This window comes from Vitis riparia, chromosome 10 (assembly GCF_004353265.1).
Source record: "Vitis riparia cultivar Riparia Gloire de Montpellier isolate 1030 chromosome 10, EGFV_Vit.rip_1.0, whole genome shotgun sequence".
In the NCBI taxonomy this organism is placed as follows: domain Eukaryota; kingdom Viridiplantae; phylum Streptophyta; class Magnoliopsida; order Vitales; family Vitaceae; genus Vitis; species Vitis riparia.
The window spans coordinates 8,580,476-8,603,297 of record NC_048440.1 but is presented as its reverse complement, the minus strand read 5'-3'; the positions used below and the strand labels follow the sequence as shown (position 1 = coordinate 8,603,297).

Genomic DNA, 22,822 nt, shown 5'->3' with positions numbered 1-22,822 from the left:
TACTTGAATTTCCAGTTCTAATCCAACTGCTGTAATATATCGAAGAAGCACCAAAACTACATTGTGAGTGACAAACTTATCAGAATTCCCTTAATTTATTATAACAAATGAAAAAATAGAGCTTCAGAGCTTCAATATCCAACTCTGTAACAGGCTAAAATACAGAGAGAAGAAAAGAATGGAACATCAAATCAGAACCTCAAGGTTCCCTCTTAGTTAAGAGTAGGATTTCTATCTAAGTTTCTTTTTCTTTATGCTTTTCCCTTTCATTTGTTTTAATACTATTTTAGTTTTCCTAATAATGCTCAACAGAAAAATTATGTGCTGAAACAATAGAAGAAAACCATATCAATCTGTTCTGCAGGTCATCACCATCAACGTTCAATCACTGCTTGCAGATTGTCAACAGTATACATTCCACTATCTGAGGTAATCACTGCTATGCATCTGCAGTAGGGAAAATGAAAACAGTACCATATTATGCAACATATTTTGAGGGAGAAAATAGCATGAGTAGAAGTGCATTGGCCTCTAAAACCTGAGGGCTGAGGCATATTATATATTATAAAGTGGGTGGTAAAATGACCAAGGTCGGTGAAATAATATCATCTGGAACAAGATGATAAAGACTAGAGTTTGAAAGAATGCATGTCTCAGCAGTGAAATAATTTTCATTGAGAAGATTAAATGAAGCAACTATGATTGCTTGGTCATGTGTAATGAATACTACAGACAGCGCCACTTCAAGTCCAACAGACCACAAGGATAAAGAGATGGATGAAAAGAAGGTGAGGTACTCATGAAAAGGAAATTATGACCTATGGTTACCAGAAGATAAGGCCCTAGATAGAGAAGGATGATAGACGAGGATTCATGTAACCCACGAAAACGTAGTTCACTAATGCAGGGCAGTTCCTGCAAAAGATCAATTCTTTTTCTGGTCTAAAGATTCATTGTCTTCTGATAGTTTAATCTTGCTTCATTTATTATCTTTTGTCATCATAAAACAGGTAAATACATGCTTTTAGTGAAAGATAGTCTCATTCAGGTGGTACTTGATAGTCATCCATCAATTCCATCTGAGACCACAAACTTTAGCAACTGTCGAGTGTAGAATTTGTAATGTTAATAATTTGGTTTTCAATACCATTTATGAGACCATCTTCTTTATTTTGTTTTTATTGATTATTTTTTTAGAATTTGAGAGCAGGGTTAAGGTTTCTGTAAGTGTTTGGTTGTGTTCAGGACCTTCAAGGTACATATATTTGGTTAGGGATTTTCCTCTGTCTCTCTGTCTCTCTCTGTCTCTCTCTGTCTCTCTGTCTCTCTCTTTGGGTGATAATTTGCAAAGTACATCTACTTGGTTTGGGCTTTTATTTTTCCCTTTCTTTTCTGACAGAAAAACCAAAGGTTATTAAGAAGAAAGAGGAAAAATATGAGAGGAATAATTCATAAACAGCTCTACATCAACAACAGAAACAACAAGAAACACCTTTCCCTAAAAGAAGCAAAGCACTCGAATAGGGTAGAAATATGATTTAAGCTCTTGAGACACAAAAAGGGTGAAAATACCCTCTAAGCTAGAAATAAAGCATTGCTTTTGGCAGAATGATCCTCTAAGATTCTCAGAATGCCACGGTGCAACTAGACAATTGTCAAAGAATCCACTTCCTAGTCAATTTGATTTCCCCATGTCCCTAGCTTCTTCAAGGCCTTCAAGAAAAGTAAGAGCCTCCCTTCCACAACTCCAAGCCTAGAGAAAGCAACAATCACTACTCCCAAATAATTAATGAAAAATGCCTCCCATCAAACTTTAGGTTAGATTTCCTAACTAGTAAAGCAACCAAAATGGACTTAACACATCCTAAGGAGAACATAGCACAATTTTTTTTTATAAGCATGCTGATAATATTACAGAAAAAAGAAAGGCTGGAACTCCCCAATGTACACCGTGAGTATACAAAGGGAGCCAAGCAAAAGAGAAAGGGAAAAGAAGAGCAAAGAACAAAACCACCTGCCCCACAACTACTTGGCTCCTAACCAATCTACCAAATCGATCAAAGACAAAGGAAAACCTTCTACATGAGTTCTAACAAGGTTCAATAAGGAAAACAACAAAGCACACTTGAGCGCTTGATCTGAAGTTTCCACAACTTCAAAAGCCTTCCGATTTCTTTCATGCCAAATGACCCCCAAAAAAAACAAAGGGGCAGCTAGCCAAGCTTTCTTCCGTTTTTTTCCAACTTGTGCCCCACTCCAACTTAGCAATGTCAATCTAACTATAGAATGCATCACCCACTGTAATCCAAATAACGCAAAAGTCAACTGCCACAGATAACTAGCTATGACACAATGAAGAAGCAAATGGTCGATGGACTCCCCCCTCTTACCCAAAAAACATCTATTTACAAGAGAAATCCCCCTTCTTTTCAAACAATCTAAAGTCATTATTCTTCCTCATGATGCTTCCCATGTGAAAAAGCCAAATCTTGTTGGTGTCCATAGGTTCCAAACCATTGTACATGGAAAAGCCTTCACATCCCTTGGAGCCTTAATAGAAAACTTTCCGTTCTTTGAGACTAACCAAGTCATTCTATCCTCCATCTCACGCTTAATCGAATGCCTTTGAATTCTTTAGAAAAAAGCTTCTACCATTTTTAAGTCCCAATCATGGGATTGTCTTGAGAAATAGGGTGAACTAGATCCCCTTCGTCCTCCCACAAATCTACCACCCAAGCATCCTTTGAATTGGTGATGGCAAATAAGGTGGGGAAAGACTCTTTCAACAAGGAGTCACCACACCACTTGTTCAATCAAAACTTGATTCTCCTCCCATTCCCAACAATAAAGCCAACCTTGTTTTGAAAAACCTCCCAATTTTTCCTAATGACTTTCCAAAAACCTACTCCATAACCTTCCCTAGGCACCCCTGAAGTCCAACCTCCCCCTTCCTCCCCAAACTTCCTAACAATCACACGCCTCCATTGAGTCTCTTTTCGCGGCAAATCTCCAACCCCACATAACACAATTTGAGAGGTAGTCAACCAACAACTATTGGTATCAATGTGAAGTCCACATGATAACAAGCCTAAGGCAATCATCTAAGAGGAGGGTGAATTGTGTAATGATCACTTTTTAAAACTTTTGACAAATTACAATATTATATGCAAGAATGGGGATGCAAAGCAAATATCAATAAAAAGAGCAACAAAATAAAGAGAAGGAAAGAGAGGGCAAACAAAGATTATAACATGGTCCAACACAATCCCACCTATGTCCATGGCCTCAAGCTCCAACCCAAACTTTGACATGCTCCACTATACGAAGGATTCTCCAAACCAAGGAATCTTTCAATATATACTAGGTTTTTATGTACTAATGAATCTTTACAACTCCACAATTGTTCTTCTAATACTTAGCATTACTCTCTCGCAGAATATAATAAACTTAGAATCACGAGAATATAAGAACTAGCTTAGCAAGTATGAGTACACTAGAAAAGATAGTTAGTCTCAAAGTATAATAAATGAGGTTTACAAGTTTTGGTGTGATTGCACTTTAAAGAGTCAATGTTGCAGCTTAAGATGACTTATATGTGTTAATGTATCCATAAAAAAGGTTCAAGATTCTTTTACATGAGATTCTTGCAAAATATAGTCGTTAGACACATTTTCCTAATAAACCAATTAAACGCCAGATTGACCAGCCAACTACTTAATGTATATTAATTACACTTGCAGGTGACAAAGTTGCTTTGACTACAGAACCATGCCTGTCTGTTGGAGCGAATTGATCTATGTATGCTTATCAGACAATACTTTTTAATTTCCTCTATCTTACCGGTCTTTTTGGGCTAAATGCCATTCCCCTTATAAAATAGGCTAATTCAATAGCATTGGACTAACTCGGGAAAGCTTTAGTAAAGCAGTACTGATCCTCGGAGATTCCTTCCAAGGAAATGGGAATGGATATAATAGCACTAATTATTCATGGATTGGTGTTGACTGATTGTTTTACCGCATGGTCAACTGCATGATCGACCACTTGTTCAACCAGTTAATCATCTGCTAGACACTGCCAAAAATGCACTATTTGAGCAAATAGTTTTTTTTTTTTGATAGACAGAGAGAAGAAAAATGATTAAAACACGCCTAAAAGGGGCGCTCCCCATCTACACAGGCAGTATACAAAGAAAGCCAAACCCAAGGCCACAAAAACAACAACAGACTAAAAAGGAAACAGCTAAACTTCAACCCCATCACCCAAAAAAATCAGAAAAGAGAGATAGTCCAAGTCCAGAAAAGGTTTAGACCACTCTAGAAGAGACCGAAAAAAGAGGTTCCTTAGACTCGTATCTGACATTTCTTCCTCTTGGAACGTTCTTCGGTTTCGCTCTCCCCAAATGCACCAAAAGAGACAAATAGTTTGGGCGAGCCAGCTGGTCAGCTGCTTGGTTAAACTCATTAGCCACCTAAGTTGAAAACACAAAAATTCTGCTCAAGTACTCCTTAACGACTAGGGTTGGTTTAAATTGAAAACTTAATATTGAATGACTCTTTTTAATGATAAAAATCCATGTCAAAATATAGGCTTTTATCCTCATTTGAATCAAATTCATTTTCCATAAAAAAAACATCAATATTGCATAAATGAGATTTTTTTTTCAAAGTTGTTAAACGATCAATTTTCCTATGTTGAAATACCAATTTTCCCAAAAGCTTAAAGCTCATAGGATTTGGGCCGATAATGTATATCATGCATTCCAACAAAAGTCATTTAAAAAATTGACTCTTTTTTATTAAACAACACTTAGATTTTAACAATCAATTTTAAGGCATACTTATCCTTATTGATTAGAACCTAGATCTAGTCTTTCAAGAAAATCCAATCTATAAAGATTTTGAAAAAGTCTTCTCTTGCACTTTTAATTTCTTTGCTTGCCATCAACCTTCTTGATAATCTATAAGAGTGATCCAATTGAATATGTTCACAATCTCAAGACAAGGATTGGATATACAAATGTGTTGTTTTGTTATCATAAAAAATTATGTTTAATCAAATCTTGACCTAACAATCAAATGTCATTTTCTAATTCTTGTTATACATAAAAGTAGCAAGTCTTTAAATTCAAATTCAAACCTCCCAATGCCCAAAGAGCAAGAAATGGCTCCCTTTTTGCACTCTCCCCCAATGACTATAGCAAACTTAGACAATTCTGGAGTTACTTTCCATCTAAATCAGAGAAAGGTAAATACAAGACAGAAGATTTTGCATTTATTTCTTCCTGTACTAAAGCCCTGAAAGTTATTAAAATCATTGAATTAATATTCTGAGGAATCAAACAAACCCATAAGCTTTACTATTCATCTGTACTGCCATATATTGTTTAGTAATGAATGAATAAAGTATCTAGAACACTTGGCCACTGAATCTTAGGGCCTATTTGGTAATTGTTTTTTAAAACAATTATGAAAAATAATTTTTGAGAACGGTTTTTGAAAACTATTCTTTGATTTTTGTAGAACAAAAGTCTATTTGAAAACTTGAAATGTTTTTAACTTGTTTTTAATATTTTTAAATATGTTTAAAAAATAATTTTGTTATGTAGTGTTTTATTTTTAATCATTCTACATGTTGGTATAATTATTTCTTAAAACAAGTGAAAATAACAGAAAACAATTAAAAGATGTTCTCTTAAAACATCCTATTTTCTATTCTTAAGAATAGAAAATAAAAAACAATTTTGGGTTGTTAAACATGCTTCCTATGTTTTTTTGTTCTGGAGAATAAAAAACTGTTCTCAAAAACAGTTCCCAAACAAACCCTTAGCTTCTTATTGTCCTTCACACAACAAACCAACAAGAGATGAGAACAGATGAAGGATCTTGCATCTCACACTCTTTAAAAGTTTTGAGGACTTTCCATTTTGTATCAAGTTATACAAAAGTGAATATTTTTTTCGATAGAAAACAAGATCATGTATTAAGAAGCTCCTAAAAGGAGGGGGCGTGCCTTACATATATAGGTGATATACATAGTCTAGAATAGGGTAAAAAAATGTCGTATATTAATTGAATAAGGGAAAAATGCTTCCTTTTATAGATAAGCTACAACAAATCAAACTAAATCTACAACTGTACACCTAGATTTCTAGGAACAAAATAAAATCTCTAAATTTAAAATATACAACTTATTCCTAAAAAACAAAAACAAATTATCCCTAAAAAATAGGTAACAACCAGATCAGAATTTCTTTGATTTGATTGAGATTCTCAACAAATAGAAACAACCAAAAGCAAACAATAAACAAAGATGGTCTACACAAACAAGGCAAAGCTAACCACAATAAAGAGCATCTAGGAAATTCAGCATAGAGTGTTTCTCCAACTCCAAAGAATCCTTAGACCACTCAAAAAACATCCGAATGAAGAAATCCTTTAATCTTTGGTCGAAAAGCTCTTCCTCATTGAAAGTCCCTAGGTTACACTCTTTCCAAATACACTAAAATAAGCAAATAGAAGCCAAGTGCTAAACTGCTCTTTTCTTCTTTTGAAGCCCCCTAACTTTCCACTATAGGAGGAGATTTCTCACTAAGGACGGAAACACCCAAACCAAGCCAAAGAGGGCTAACAAAAAGGTTCATAGCTCTCTTGTCTTGTCACAATGAATCAAAATGTGATCGACAGATTCTTCACTGTTTTTACAAAGATTCCATATGTTGACCATTTGTCATCCCCTCTTCATTAAAATATCTATGGTTAAGATCTTCCCCTACAAGGCTTCCCAAGCAAAAAAGCAAGTTGTAAGAGGAGCATGGGATCCCCAAATCTCTTTACCAAAAAAAAAAACTAAATTATTCTCCACCCTTGGAGAACAATAATATGACTTGACGCTAAAAAAATTCCCTTGGAGAACAATAATATGTACAAAAGTATAACATATATAAAAGACTAATCTTGAGAGAATTAATAATTCCCCTGTATTTGATAGTGTTTTCAAACTTGGCAAAGATTTTGGTGGATTTTCAAAGGTAGTTCTTTTCTCTCTCCTCCATTTTCTGCTTGGAACTTTCTCCTTCTCCTTACTCAAATCACAAAAGCTCAATTTACACAATTTAAACCTTCAGGAAACCCTAAATTCTGCACTTACTATGCTTTAGTTTTGTTATTCCTTAAATGACCAGAATAGCTGCTAGTTCTCTCATTTGGAAGACTGTTTTGCATCATTGGGATAAAATCCTATAAGTTGATTAGATATGTAACTATTCCAAGTGTTCTAAATAATTCTATTCATTGCAATATGTACATAGGTAACTTCCAAAGTGAGTATTTTTTACTTGATCCTCAAAACTTCTAATTCAGGACCTTAGATTGACAATACCAAAACAGTCGTGTGCTAAATGATTTTTTGACCATCTTATTCAAAAACTCTCTCTAGCATCACTTCATTCTTGAAAAAAAAAAAAAAAAAGGATTAATATTAGATGGTCCAAAATCATCTATCATCACAGTTATTTATAGTATTGATTCATATGGTAAAACCCTAATTTTCAATATCTCATAATGATGCAATGATGTAGATCTATCAAAAGAAATTTATGTAAATCCTATCAAAATTCAGCTTTTCATGGTCTTCATCTTCTAATGGCATGCCATTTGAAGAAAGTGATAATATCCTCTCTTCATAGTGAGCAATATGGATTCCAACCATGGAAAGAAAAACAAGATCTCAAAGGCAACAAGAAAACTAACGGGATTTTGGAAATGACTCCATGCTCAACAACTCCATCAATTTTATCAAGGCTTTCAGCCACTTCAGCTGCAATTAAAATTTGAAACTCTTATAAACAATCATCTTGAAGCATGGATTCAAAAATGTAAAAGGAAAACATCATGATTGTAAAACAGTACCCAGTTTTAGTATGGGAGATGTAAATATGACATCCAGAATATTGTGTCCTTCACTGGTGACTAATGGGAAGTCACCGCCTAGTGGGCCTGCATGCCCTATGGATGGTCTCCTCCATACCTTCAATGGCAAAAGGAAAAGAGATTGGTTAAATCAATTAGCCTAGCAAAGAGCAAAGCATTTAGTTTCTTTTGTTGGAGACTTTTTTCTTATGTGCAGGTTACTTTCCTGCCTGTTGTTTGTACAGATAATTTTAGTTTTTTGTATAATATATGATTTTACTTTCTGATCAGCAATTGAACATCTTGAAAGGGTTTCTCATCCTTTGCATTTGCCACTCAATGCAATGAATATTTAAGGAGCATACCTCTGCATCACCTAGAAATAGGTCATCAATCTCTTCAGCAGTTTCCATCCAATTTAACTGAAGCAGAAATTTGATTGTAAATAAGTCATCTTTGTCTCATTCCAGAAATTTATGATTAGCATATTTTAGAGAAAATATGTCCAACAGCTTACAGATTGAACTAAAACTGGAATTGAACCTTCTAGATCACATTTGTACTGCTTCTCCTGAATGATAAATACGAGTTTGTCTGCTGCTTTTAGAATAGACTGCAAGTGGAAAAAAGGGAAACAAGCATTTCAATGAATGTATCTCTAAGGTTTTTAGAGAAATGATATTAGAGTATCAAAATCATTACATGGTTTTGAAGAATTTCCCAAGCAGTATCTTGAGTCCTACAAGCCCATGGAAACGAGACAGACAACAATACTATGACTCACCTTCTCTTGGATTATGGACTCATTGCCTTGCAATCTTCGACGCCCAATGATGGCAACAAGTGTTCCTTCTTCTATAACGTCAGCATCATCAAATGCAAAATCAATCTACAAATAATAACTTGTAGTGATATTATAATGAGGTTTAAATTTCCAAAGAATATTATACTGACTCATGAACTTGCTTCATGCAAGAAGCACCAGCTAATGAATATTAAAAAAATATATTTGGAAACAAATGAACAAATTCTTCTAGGAATTTGTTCTTCATTTTTGCTTCTGATAAGAATTTGATTTTTCATATCACTTTGCACTTGTCAACCTGTCCATTCTAAAGATGTTTGAGATGCATTTGCATCAAGTCCATCTCTTTTTCTTTGGGCAATTTACCAGAATAAATCCACAAGGCATTTATTCTGAGAGCATTCAAACTAAGATGCAAGTAGAGCTATCTAAATATTCAGTACTCACAACCCTAAACAAAACGCAACCAACTTATTGGATAATAAGAATTTGTGCATACTAGAGAACAATCTTGGTAGTGGCCCAGTGGAATTCCTACTTTTGCTGCTTCACTTGCACTTGCGACAGACCTGCATCACACTAACTTAAACATTGTAATGGAAAAATGAAGACTTGTAAGGCTTTACATTACAGAAAAATAGAAAAGGACCTGAGGACAATCTATATAGAAAAGGCAATGGACCAAGGAAGAATGGTGCATTAACTAGTGGTTGCACCAAAAGAAACTTAGGGAGAATGAAAAGGAGTAGAAAAGAATGTCTTTGTTCTGGTTGCATAAGTGGGCAATACATGGTATAATTAGACACTGACAACAAGTAGCACATACAATTTAGATCTATTTTCTCAATCAAAATAACCAGAAGATTCTTGGATGCAAAATAATTAGCTACTAGTGGTGAATATATGCCACACAAGCTCCTTGGATGTGGGTTGCTATTAATCCGTACTGTCCAGAAAATGTGAGGGATTATTTGAATTTTAAAACAACAAATAAAAAGAGAGCATTGGAGAGAGAGAGAGAGAGGGGTAAAAACTACCAGTGTTCATGAGATGGAAGAAAAAGAACTCACATGGGTATTCCTGTTATATCTTTTAAAGCGCCAGTACGAAGTTGCCGACCCAAATATTGTATGGCCATATCAGAAGCATGGCCAGATCCTAATCCAATCACCATCCCACTTTTGATGTAAGTATCCACCTTAAAAAGGAAACCAGGTTTATAAATCAATTTTTCTGTCACTGATGCCTAAATAATAGAAATTATACAAAAGATCTAGTTAAAGTCATAGCACTCAAAACAGAGAGATTGAAATCCAAATTATATTAGTTTGCCTAAAACTTGCAATTAATTAACTTCATCCAATTTTCTCCCCCATTTTATATATAATGTATTCCCCGGTCAAACTGGTCTGGAATCAATCAGTAGTACGTCCCGCGCTTGATTGGCGAAGGAAAGCCGGGAATTTCAAATCTGGAATTTCGATATTAACTGCCCGGTCCTCTGTTGGTAACGATCTACGGTCAAGGGTCAATCGCTGAGGTGAATCTGGATCGGGATTGAGTTCTTTGCTCTGTGGCAAAGGGTCAAGGCTCATCCGCTCATCTGGAATCGAATGACTTTCTTTCTTTATTTATCTCCTTCCCGTACGAAACGATCGATCCCGGTCCAAAGTCTTGATCGGTCGAGCTCTCGTTCTCTATCTGGCCGGGTGATAGGTACTTTGCTTTCTCTTTTTATTATATCTATCTTCTTCTATTTTATTCATATATCTTCAATTTTCATTCTTATTTATGCTCTTCTTTCCCCTCTTCTCTTATCGTCGAATTCTTTTCTTTTAAAATTTTCATAAAATATTCTAAAAAAGATAATTTTTTTTTCATCATGTACAGCAATTCCACCAGAGAGAATTCAACCATAAATAAAAAAAAATAAAGGACGCTTAGCAATTCACCGAAGCAAAGACTTACTACTTTTTTTTTATCTTTTTTTTCCTTTTCTTCCCTAGACCACAATTTAACTTCTAACACCAAGTAACAAAAGTTCCAAAAATAGAACCCCCAGCATATCCTAGAAGGACGAGAAGAAAATCATGATATTAGAACAATGACTTTCTCCATTGTAATTACATCATACAAACCTTCAGTGTAATAATACAACACACCAAAGTTCCTATTCTTCTCCCCTAGCAAGTTCTAAAATTTTACCCTTCTCCCATTGCCAATGGTAAAAAAAATCTGCCCTTTCCAGAGTCCCACACCTTTCTAATCACCTTCCACACCCCCACCCCATGACCATCTCTCACTCCCCTTGAACCCCACCCTCCTTCCTAGAATTTTTGAATAATAACCTACTTCCAAAGAGAATCCCTCTCGGTCATGAATCTCCAACGCCACTTGCCAAGAAGCGCCATGTTCAGAGTAAGATTATGAAGGATTGGGTGATCATATTTACAATCCTCCAAAATTAAGGGCAACAGTTTTTACTTTATTTTACAAGGTGTATTTCCTGGGAAAAGGCCTAGTTCTCAACCTCTAATTCATTATAAAATACAAGCAATTTAAAAACATCACATTTTTTAACTCTACCATCATGCTAAACCACTCCTCATTCAGCAGCATTAGGAATTCCCATTTCACAACTTCGTTTTTCATAAAAGCCAATGGAGTTCAAGAATAGTTAGAGATACTGAATAATTCATGAATGAAAAATGATAAATTTGGATTTTGTTCCACCAATGAAACGTTGGACTAGCTTTTGCAATATCTGAAATAAATCAAGAATCTAGAACAAAGAACTTCTTTGTTAGTCTGTCAAGACCCCCTTCATCCTTTATTATTAACATAAACAGTGGTTATGAATGGTTTTTATGGAGAGAAGGTGAAGCAAGCAAATGGTGAAGTATCAAAGCTCAAAGGAAGACTAGAATACCTTAAGAGAAAAAACCAGGGATTAGTGAGGAAGGCAGTTGACTCAACTGTTGGAATCTCAGTGGATAAGAACAGATTCCAAAGTGAGCTTACAATCTCAGTGGGTAAGAACAGATTCCAAAGTGAGCTTACAATTCCAAGATTTTGCACACTTTCATTGTGGCTTATTCAACCTTTACAGAGAGGTTTAGAGAGTCCCACCCAAATGAATTGCAAGCCCAAACTACAAGAGGAATGAGCTAAGAGCCCAACACTGTAGAAGTGATTGGCTATATTGTTAATCAATCATTCCCCAGATTGGAGTGAGCCACATTGAGACCAAAGTTTGTCCCAAGGATAAAGTGCATCCCCTTGCCAGTGAATCTAGCTAAAACGACCCAACATATGTTAATTGTGCACAATAGTTAGAACTTCAACAAGTTTCCAACTCTAACCATCAAGCCAGGATCCTAAACTATTCCAAGACCCAGAGAAGAGAAGATTGAGCCCCAACCCAAGGTGTACCAAGTCCAGTTTGGATTCTCCAAGCCTTGCTTCTAAGTCGGCCAATCACATGAACACCAGGATGCATTCCAAGAGGCATTATCTAGGGGATTTGAGCGAGACAATTAACCCATCCAAACTAAAACCCCTTCCTGGTATCAAGAGTGCAGCAAGGGGCTTCTCTCACTTCAAATTCGAGGGGTTGGCTAAAAAGTTGTGTGACCCCCTTGACCTTAAGTGATCAAGAAAAAGAGTAAACCCCTTCTGCCCATAAGATGAGGCATATCCAGGCTTCTAATCTAGAGGATAGACTAAAGAAACCCTCAGCTTCCACCACAGAAAGTCATCCTCCAAAGTAGGTGTCCCAAGAACCAGGACATCCATCAAAAGGTGACAAATTCCTAGCATAAACAGGAGTTCTAAGGGTTGTTGCCATTGAATCATTTTACTGAGATGAAGTTTACCATTTTCCACGTGGCATTTATTTATCCACCCATATGCCATCTTGCTTAGATGCCACAGCCATATCTCAATATATTGAGCACAAAATTAGAAACCAACATTTAACCCTACACACATCTGATCCACATAAATGAGTCAGACAAATGCACCTATATGTCTAAAGATGTGATCTTATGTTAGCTTGTATGTAGTTGCTAGGTGAGATGATGAGAAATAAAATTGAGGCATTTACCCTTTACAATTAATGATTATGTCAAGCACTTGCACATGATCATTCATAGCCCAAGGCCTCAGTTTAAGGAGCTTGAACATTATATCCTTCCTTGTAGCATTTGTTATTTACCCTAATACCAACCGTCAATGAGGGTTTGGATTGCTTGCAATTCATCTTGCCTTAGGATATGAAAAAGGATTTATCTTCTTTTCCTAATTACTAAGCCAGCCATTAAGAGATATTTTTAATTAGTCTAATTGTCAAGGCACCATTATCTAGAGAGCTAAGGTAATGATCCTTCAGAAAGTCAATTATTAGTGTAATATCACACATCGGATAGAGGAAAAAGTTCATAAAGATATATATATGAATGAGCTTCTCTTAACTTTGTAAATGTGTTTTAAAGTTGTTAGGCTCAACAGGACTAAAGCGGATAATATCTACATGGTAGGAACAGGTCATTACAAATGGGATCAAAGTCGATCCTTGACCCCAATTTGGGAGTTTGTTTGGCCCCACAAGGGGTGTGTGTTTGTTTGACCCCATAATTCCAAGAAGCACAGCGAGGACATTGTCTCTACATGGAGGGCGATTGTTATATCTCACATCGGATAGAGGAAAAAGTTCCTGAAGCTATATATGCATAGACTCCTCTTAACCTTGTGGACACATTTTAAAGTCGTAAGGTTATTAGGCCCAAAGTTGACAATATCTACACAGTTGGGAGCACGTTGTTACAATTAGCCTTTTAGATTCTTATGAATTGACCTCTTATACAGCCAAGGTATCTACCCTCCAGAAAGTTGAGTGCAAGCCCATTATCTAGTAAATCTAGCTAAATCCACTATCATAGTGATTCCTCCTCCAAAACTCATCCTCTCTTAACTTCTTGCTACAATGATGGCACAATCCCAACCATGTCAAACCCTAAGCATACCCTAATCCTTAATGACTAATAATGGGCCAAGTTAGACAAACACTCAACCAAGGCCTTTTGTTTGTTGACGGGTACCTTCTACTCCATGGTGATGATGCCAATATTGAATTAGGCACCTCATTCTCAAATAATACTTGACGCATAGAGATGGCATCCTCCCTCTATTCCTTTTTTTTTTTTTTTTTTGGCAGCATTAAAAAATCATCAACTAGTTAGGACCATTTTTGTTAATGAGATTATAAAAGGTAACGACTACAAGGAATTCATGTCTAAAGATACAAGCCCTTAATACTACATCCAATCAAAAAAAAAAAAAAAATACTACAACGGTCAACTTCTCCAATCATCTAGATAAAGCAAGTCTCTTTCTCCTCTGCTCTTGATGGTGTGCTACATGATGAACAACATAATTGTTTGCTATTATTAATATATCCACACATTTTGAAGCAATTTAGTAGACATCATAGCCCTTAATTATCCAAGTTTGTCTTATCCTTCAAAGCAGGCAGTTCTCACAATTTTCAAGCTTTATGTAATGCTATGTAGGTATTTCCCTTCAAGATCTCAACCCCAAATGACTTTGGAAAATAATTTTGAGTACCGAGATGATCTCAGAGAAGTCAAGAAGGTTGCACAATGATTCGGAAGAGAGGACAAAGTAACAAGATAAGTGGAAAATCAAATAAATACTCCGAAGACCTAATTTCAACTAATTTGGAGTTTACACTTATTTCAGCAGGACAAAGGTGTCCAAATTGGGTGAAATAAAGCTTGAAAAATTCTAGACTCATTGAAGTACAAATCTGCCCATTTTTATCAAATTCTGAGGTCATATATACTACTGAAAAAATCACACTTCAGAGCAGAAATCGGAAAATCTGTTGAAGCTGAAGGAAGGGATTTCAGGCATAACCTTAGAAAGGCCAAACACCCTTAAAAAGGCCCAAAACCTCTTCCTACTGGTCTAGGGTTTGGAGAGAACCCATTTAAACATCTTTCTATGGCTGAAAAGGAGGATTTTGGACACATTTGAAAAGAGGAACCAGGCACAATAAGAGAAGAAGAGTGGCAACATATGGGTTTTCTCATTCAGCACATCTATGAAGATCTCTTTGAGTTTTCCTTTATTCTTTACATGTGTAGTGTTAGGAACTTGATTATCCTTGATCCAGGACTTTAGGTTTTGATTCTTAGACTTTATTTTGCTTCCTTGAATCTGCAAGAACTCAATCTTGAATTGTCCAGTTTACCACAGTTTTTAAAAATTCAAATTTTCTAGGTCCCCAGTGGTTGTTTTTATCACTTTTATGATGTTTTTAATGCTTTTAGTGCTCAATTAAATTATTGGTTGGGGTGAGGATGATCTTGGGACTCCAAACATGAGGCTGGAAGTCTCCTAGACAAAGAATTAATTATGCTCAGATCTGGTCTATTTGGTTGCTAGGAAAATTTAGAAAGTAACACTTTTCTTATGCCTAAGGATCTAGTTTGCTAGATACATGTGCATATTCCTAATTCTTAGCACCAATATTGAGATTAGTGATTATTGGTGTGATTTAGCAAGGCTAGCATGTTAGGGTGAGCAACACATCGATCTTGAATAATGAAAAATTGGGTATCAAACGGAGAAGATATTCTTTGGAAAATTGAAAGCTAAAAGAGTTTAATGAATATATCTTCCATATGGGCTAAGGTAATCATTATACCCAAATGTATATTAAGGGATAAACAATGCGAAGTGTGAGGAGATTAATGGAATCCTGAGCCATAGTACTTTTAATCATTGATAAAAGTTAATTTTTATTCGTTGAGTTTTGCTATTCTCCTAAAAAACCCAACAAATCATTGATCATTTCAAAAACAACTTTTTGCTCTATAATCCATTCTTATTTTTTATGTCCCAAGTAAGGACAATGTTTTAAAGGACTAAAGGCGATCTTGAGGCATTTTGCCCAAATAAGGCAAAGCATAAGCCTCGAGGCGGAACAAGGCGTAAGCCTCAACTTTAATAATAATAGAAAGAAAACAAACTTAAAAATTAAAAAAAAAAATACTGATAAAATCACATGAAAAATAAATAATAAGAAAACCATACAATGTATGATAATTAAATTAATTGTTTGTCACTGTCAATAGCTTTTAATTTCGTTTTTTATTTTTTATTTTTTTGTTCTTCTAAAATCCAACTCTCTCTCATGCATTTATCAAATAATCTTCAGAACTACCATCACTATCACCAGTAAGATCCTCTAATGAATCATAATTATATCAAATTGCTCTATTATCCTCTTCATCAATGTTAATGTCAATCCATTTTTCTTCTTTATCTATTAATTAGAGTGATCTTTTTTCCTTTATCCATCAATAATAAAACAATGATTATATATAAGCTCGGTCACAACAGTAAGCAACAATTCTTTTATTTCTCCTTCCTAATCTTTTCTTTTCATTTCCATTGAAAGGATTAATTGGTAGTCAAATAAGCACTTATTTTTTAAAAGGTTTAACCCTAATCTTGAATACAAGGAATACCAAAACCCCATAAAAGCACAGGTCACTACAACCAATAAATATTGAGGTTTAAACTTCTTAACAAATGTATACAAAAAGTTAATAAAGGCCCTAAACCCATTAAAACCTTTTGAATATTTGAGGCTTAAGCCTTAATACCCTCGAGGCTACACCCTCAAGGCTATATGCCTCAATCAGGTTAGGCTTAAGGCTCGATTACTATCTATTGAGGCTATAGACTCAAAGGCCAATTTCCATACCCTTGCCTCCAAGCATATGCCTTGATAGCCTTTTAAAACACTAGGCAAAGATAAAAATATCAGTTCTCACAAAAATATTGGTGATTGAATTTTACGGAAATATCAGGAAATATCAATGAAAATATTGAAAAAAAATATCGATGGAACGGAAATTTATCAAAACTCATAGAAATATAGGGAAAAATTCAAAAAAACTATAGAAGAAGCAATAATACACATATTCAAGTTCTTCTATTGAAAAAATCAATACATGTGTGATATAATTTATAACATTCATCAATAATCTTGTGTGCATTGATAAAAAAATATGAATTTTTAAAGGAAGCACTCAATACTAATCTAAAGTACATATTTGATTTCATTAAATATGAACAATTTATACAAATTACATTATATTGCTCCCTTGCACATACGCATCCTTTCAAATCTTATCTTTGATTTTTAATTTTAAAGCTATCAATTCTTTACTACAACTCCACACAAAAACCCATATATCTCCTCCCAAAACCCCATGCTAAATCTCCCTTGAAAAGCCCATGCATCTCCTCCTACCATAGCAAGATACATAACAAAGGACCCATGCAAAACCCATTTTCCCATTCTTCCTACAAGGTACAACACAAATACTGTCAACCCACCTTCTCCTCCCTCCATCATCTTTATCACAAACAAGTAACCTCACCATCATCACCTCTATGGCAAGGATAACACCACCATCGCCTAGGTGGCAAGGATAACACTATCATCACTTTCATATATCTACCCACATATGCACCCAAAAAATCTTCAATTTATCAAAGATATATCGTCGGTATTTCATGAAATTTTGGCCTAAACCAGTCAAAAGCAGTGATTTTTTCCACAATGTTGATATATCGCCTATATATCAACGAATTTTATTGATTGTTCTGATTTTTCTATAGTTGATCTTTCTAACCCTTGCTTCATTTTGGACCTCCCCGACATGCGATATTTTCACTGATTTTCCCAAAGCTTTTGTCCATGGTTCCAGGTTTTTACAAGTATTGCCTATGAATATGATCTGACTCACTGGATAAAGCTACTGATTGATACCCTTTACATGGGGTAGAACTCTAACACAACTTAGAAGATCAACCACTACACCACACACTTTTGTCACTGCAATGAATAGAATTCACCCCTGCAATGGAGGACTTAAGCATTCTACTTAAAGCTTAATGCTGTCTTGGATGATCCCTTGTCCATTCAGCTATATTAGAGAGAGGGGGGTTGATGACTTCCATGCATCTTTTACCACGTCTAAGAAACTGAAATTGTGTCACTGGTAACAATGAGCAGGCTGGAAAAGATGTCCACTTCAAGAGCTAGACTCAATATGATTTTTAAGGACATAAACCCATATAAAAAGGAAAAGTTACACTGGCCAAGAAGCAGAAGGTAAGGACAGGGGCAACACCCCTATTCTTGTCTATGAGGATGCTGGAAATGACATCCAAATAGTATACCAAGAGCCATGTCCTCCCATTCACCATCAGCATTGCTCAAGGCTTCAGATTTCCCCTTAACTCACTCTCTTTAAGCATTTTTACATCTGGCATAATTCACTGACCAGCAATAAGAATTCACCTATGGGTCAGCATCTGATCATGATTTATGCCTGAGGGCATTTCTTTAAACATTCCTATTTGATTATTCATCCAATTATACTTCCTACTCTTGATTCTACCCAGCACTGCATCAAGGATGATTGGTGACAAGATCATAGTGTGCCAGCTAGTCCCAAGGTTTGTTGTTGCTCCTCATGGGACAATTCACTGTTGTCAGCCACCAAGAAACTCTTCACTTTCTTTGACCAAAAAGAAGAGCTCATTTTGAAGTCGCAGACCATCTTGCCAACCCCAGTTAAAGGCTTGATTTTTCTATCCCAAAAACCTTATCAATGTGGATATGGCACATGTATTTTTATTTTTATTTTTATAAAAGTGGATATGACACATGTAGAAGTAATATCATCTATTTGTCACCTTATACTGCTCCAGTCTCCCAACTCCCAAGAATGATAATTTCACAGGTAATCATGGCCTACAGCCTACATTAGGTTTGAAGGTAATTAATATGATCAGGTGTGGCTAATCCCTACTGCCCTACATTATGATCTTTATATACACAAAAGTTTGACAGCAATAGACCAAGCTGTGAAGTCAAAGGATTTGCAGGGGAGGCAAAGACAGGTACATAGAAGGAACCCACTATTACTCTTCATCTCATGCCAAGCAACTCAAGGTCTAAGGCACCCTAGGCTTCTTTGACCATTTCTTGAGTCTAGGCTATGACTAGGAGGAACTTTCTCTAGTGATGCCCCATGATTGATGGGAGGGCATAGGAGCTACCTTTGGAGACATCATGATATCTTACAGGGCTAATCCAGATGACCTCAAGTCGGTCTAGGAGAATCTACAACCATTCAATGCCCTGGTTCTGCTCACCAAGTTTATGGTAAGGGGAAGGACTTCTCTCTAATAGTTCAAATCAATGAGCATCTTCTTCTGCCACCTTGAGGAGACAAGGAAGCTTGACATATCATAATGTTGAGCTCACAGCAGTGGAGGAGCTGGGGAATGATGTTGATGGAGTTGAGGTGATCCTAGATATGTGGCAGACTTATTTTCTTTCTCACTATAAACAGATCTTTTGATCTTTTTCCACTGTAGGGCCTTCAACTTGCCTAGGGTGTTAATCCATTTGCTTTCTCCAAGAAGTGGTCACTTCTTGTCCACTTAGCTCCTAGGCATTTCAACAAGCCAAAGGATTCTGGTCATCATTAGTATCAGCAATTGGGATGGCATACCATGGAAAATGCAACACATTCTGTCCCCACCCTCTAGTTGAGCCGAAGAGATCATTAAGCATCCCATTCAACAACTGTCAGGCCATGTGCATTTGTACAGAGGGTGCGGGTGACTGAGACAGTAGCTTCAATGTAAAGCAAAAGCAAATATTTACTATGTTAGCAACAACAATGTGGAGCTCAACTGATGCAAATAATCTAAAGGCAGTTGGAGAGGAACCTAGTGAAAGTGAATATGTGCTCCATCAATAAAACCTTACCTTCTTCCTTATTGTAACGCTGAGGGCATGATTTGGTTTGATAAAATTCAAATTTAAACGAGAAGATGGAAGTGGCCGATTTGGAGTCCATGGAAATATTAGATAAGAGAGAGAGAGAAACAAAAGAAGAGAAGGAAAAAAATAAGGCTTTCGAAGATTTAGACGATGATTTCCAGAAGAAGGCTATCTTGTAGTCTTTCATCTTTAACCTCAATGTGAAGAAGGATACTCTTTAATCTTCATGCTCTCTGTTAAACACAATCCAGGGCAGCTTTACATCAAAATTCTCAGAGTCTTCAGAGTTTTACATGTATATCAACATTAGCTTGTTGGCTAGAAAAAACGTAGAGAAAAATTATGAAAAACGAAATGGAAACAAACTCAAAGCGAGCCGAGCAGCGTGAGGTTTTAGTCCTCTCAAGCCAAAATAATAATTGAAAAAAAAAAACTAAAATACATACTTCAAGTTCTTCTTCCCCTTTCCTACATTTTCTGGGGAACCAAACAGAAGATAAAATGAAAACTTCAGAATTAGAGATCTCACGGTGTGTTTGGCAGCTTGGAGTAGAGCAGGGGAAGCATCAGCAAGACATGAGCGAGTAACAGAGGGAAAGCGACATCGCGTGGTGGCCAGACAGTCGGCGCGCGCCAAAGAAGCGCGAGAGAGCGGCAAATGCAGGTTTAGGTGGGAGAAGGGAATCGCCGATGAGGCCATGGTGCGTCTCTCCGGCCCTGTATTGGATAAGGAAACTTAAAAGAGGCCTTGTGTGGCCTCCCTGGTCCCACCTCACCTGAGTACTCTTCCTCATCCCTCAACCTCAGTTTTCACAATTTTAATTCATTTATTGATTTTTCACATATTAAATTGAGAGTATTATGTAGGAAGGAATCGACACTAATTATTTATAATTAGAATCCGTTTGGTAGTAATTTTAAGAAACGTTTTTTATATTTCTAATACTTAAAAATTTTTATCATTCAAGTATTAAAAATATTATAAAAAAAATTCTAAAATTACTCTCAAATTCACTCTTAATTCGCTTGAATACTTATATAAACTATTAAGTAAGATTCCATTTGATAATGATTTTAAGAAGTGTTTTTAATTTTTTTATTTATCTTTCAAGTATTAGAAAAGGTAGAAACGTTTTTTAAAATTATTGTCAAAGGCATTTTAAAAATACGTTTGGTAGTAATTTTACAAAACTTTTTTATCCTTTCAAACACTTGAATAATAAAAAATTTTAAGTATTAAAAATATTTTATAAAATCATTGTTAATCAAACTTTAAATTTGCTCTAGAAGAAAAATTAACAAAAAAAAAAAAAATAGTCTCATGTAAAAAGATGGAATCAGAAAAAGTGTACAATTAAATTTAAAAGTTAATGTTCTTTGGAGACTTTTCTTTAGATGAAGTGATTTGAATAGATGAATGTTGAGTGTGTCTATTGCAATACATTTCTTTGCATATACATATTTCAATTGAATGTTTTAATGCTTCATATGTTGGCTCAAATCTTTTGATGTCTATTTGACATGTCTTTCGATTTCAATTGCTTAAAATAACCTACATCCTTCAAAGTGATCATTGATAGTGTGAATTGTTGAAGCTATATATATTATATAAAATTTTTTCTAATGTTTTATTTGAGGGAATTGTTGAAGTATACTATTTGATTTTTTTTTCTTAAGTTGACTATTGGCCTTGCCTTTTTATCTTGGTACTACATATTCTAAAATTTCTTTCCTTTATGTTTTTTTTCTCCTTATTAATTTTTTATGATAAATAAGGGAAAATGTTAATTAGTTAGGACAAACTTTGATTAGGGGGATAATTAAGGATCTGTTTGAGAACTATTTTTAGAATAGTCTTCTGTTATCCAAAACAAAAAAAAAAAACACATACACACACACAAAAAAAATATGTTTGGTAATCAAAATTTGTTTTCTGTTTCCAAGAACAGAAATAAGAATAGAAAATATGGTGTATTAAGATAACATCTTTTAGTTATTTTTTGTTTTTTTTTCACTTGTTTTATGAGAGCGTTTTAAGAAATAATTTTTCAAACATATAGAATAATTAAAAATAAAATACTAAATGTAAAGTTTATTTTCAAAAATATTAAAAACAAATTAAAAACATTTTAGGTTTCCAAACAAATTTTTATTTTACAAAAATCAAAGAACATTTTTTAAAACTATTCTCAAAAACTATTTTTTAGCATTATTTTCAAAAATAATTATCAAATAAGCTCTAAAATTTTGAGGAATTCATGCATTGCACTATTGCCTTGTTTAGTGTGCTTTGGTGTTTTTGTGCAACTCTGCATGATGGAATATTAATAATTCATTACTAATCCCTTAAATATCTTTCATAATTCAATGCATATCTTTTCTATTGTATTTTATCTTCAAATTATCAAAGGGGGAGATTGTAAATATAAGCTAGGACTTTTGCAAGTTGGGAGATTTAAAGTGTCCTTTTTACTTAGTTTTATGTTGGCGTATTTGAAGTCAAAACTCAAAATTATTCTATTTAATCTTTTTGAGTTATAAAGATCTTAATATTAAATTTATAGAGTTATCTTAGGTATATTGAAGGCTTTGGAAAGCTTGGATCATAAATTGGAAGATCAAAACAAAGAATATATAACAATTTGATAAGAAGAGCAATCAAAGTGCAAGTGGACAATCAATCATACTAGAAAGAAAATGTTAAGGAAGATTAATCTTTCATGAAAGAAAGGCTGAGAAATATTAATCTTTTGTGAAGGAAGGGCTAAGAATAATAAAATATGTTGGGAAAAATTAAAGTTTGAAATTATGATTTAAAGAAGTAGACTAAATGTAATTAAACATTCTCAGGCTACTCTAATCACTTAGGAAGGATATTTTAGGTTGTATCTTTTACTTCAAAAGATTTCTTGACGACAATCAAATCATTTCTATGGAATAATCAATCCCATAAAAATGAGCATTTTGAGGAATCATGTATAGCTTCAACAAAATCGTTCCAAATGTCTTAACTCATTAAATAATAATAATAATAAAGAAGAAAAAACGGAAGAGATTCTAGAAGCTTTGATAAGAAACTTTTCAATTATAGTTGTTGACATGATGAATTTAATTACAACCCATTTGAACTTCATGTGATTCCAAAACTAAATCCTATGAGAGGTTGCCATATGTTCATAAGCCACGTGAAATGATCTCACATATAAA

General features: G+C 34.8%; 1 protein-coding gene across 1 annotated transcript; it reads right to left on the bottom strand.

Annotated features, from left to right (window-relative positions):
• Positions 1-20,343, bottom strand: LOC117923947 (probable ribose-5-phosphate isomerase 4, chloroplastic). Its single transcript, XM_034842460.1, has 9 exons — positions 20,145-20,343; positions 9,786-9,913; positions 9,215-9,284; positions 8,695-8,799; positions 8,428-8,523; positions 8,276-8,332; positions 7,911-8,028; positions 7,752-7,818; positions 1-447 (listed from the first exon to the last, which is right to left on the bottom strand). The coding sequence occupies exons 1-9, from the start codon at positions 20,313-20,315 to the stop codon at positions 375-377; spliced, it is 885 nt and encodes a 294-aa protein (XP_034698351.1). The 5' UTR covers positions 20,316-20,343; the 3' UTR covers positions 1-374.
• Between the last annotated feature and the right edge of the window lie 2,479 nt (positions 20,344-22,822).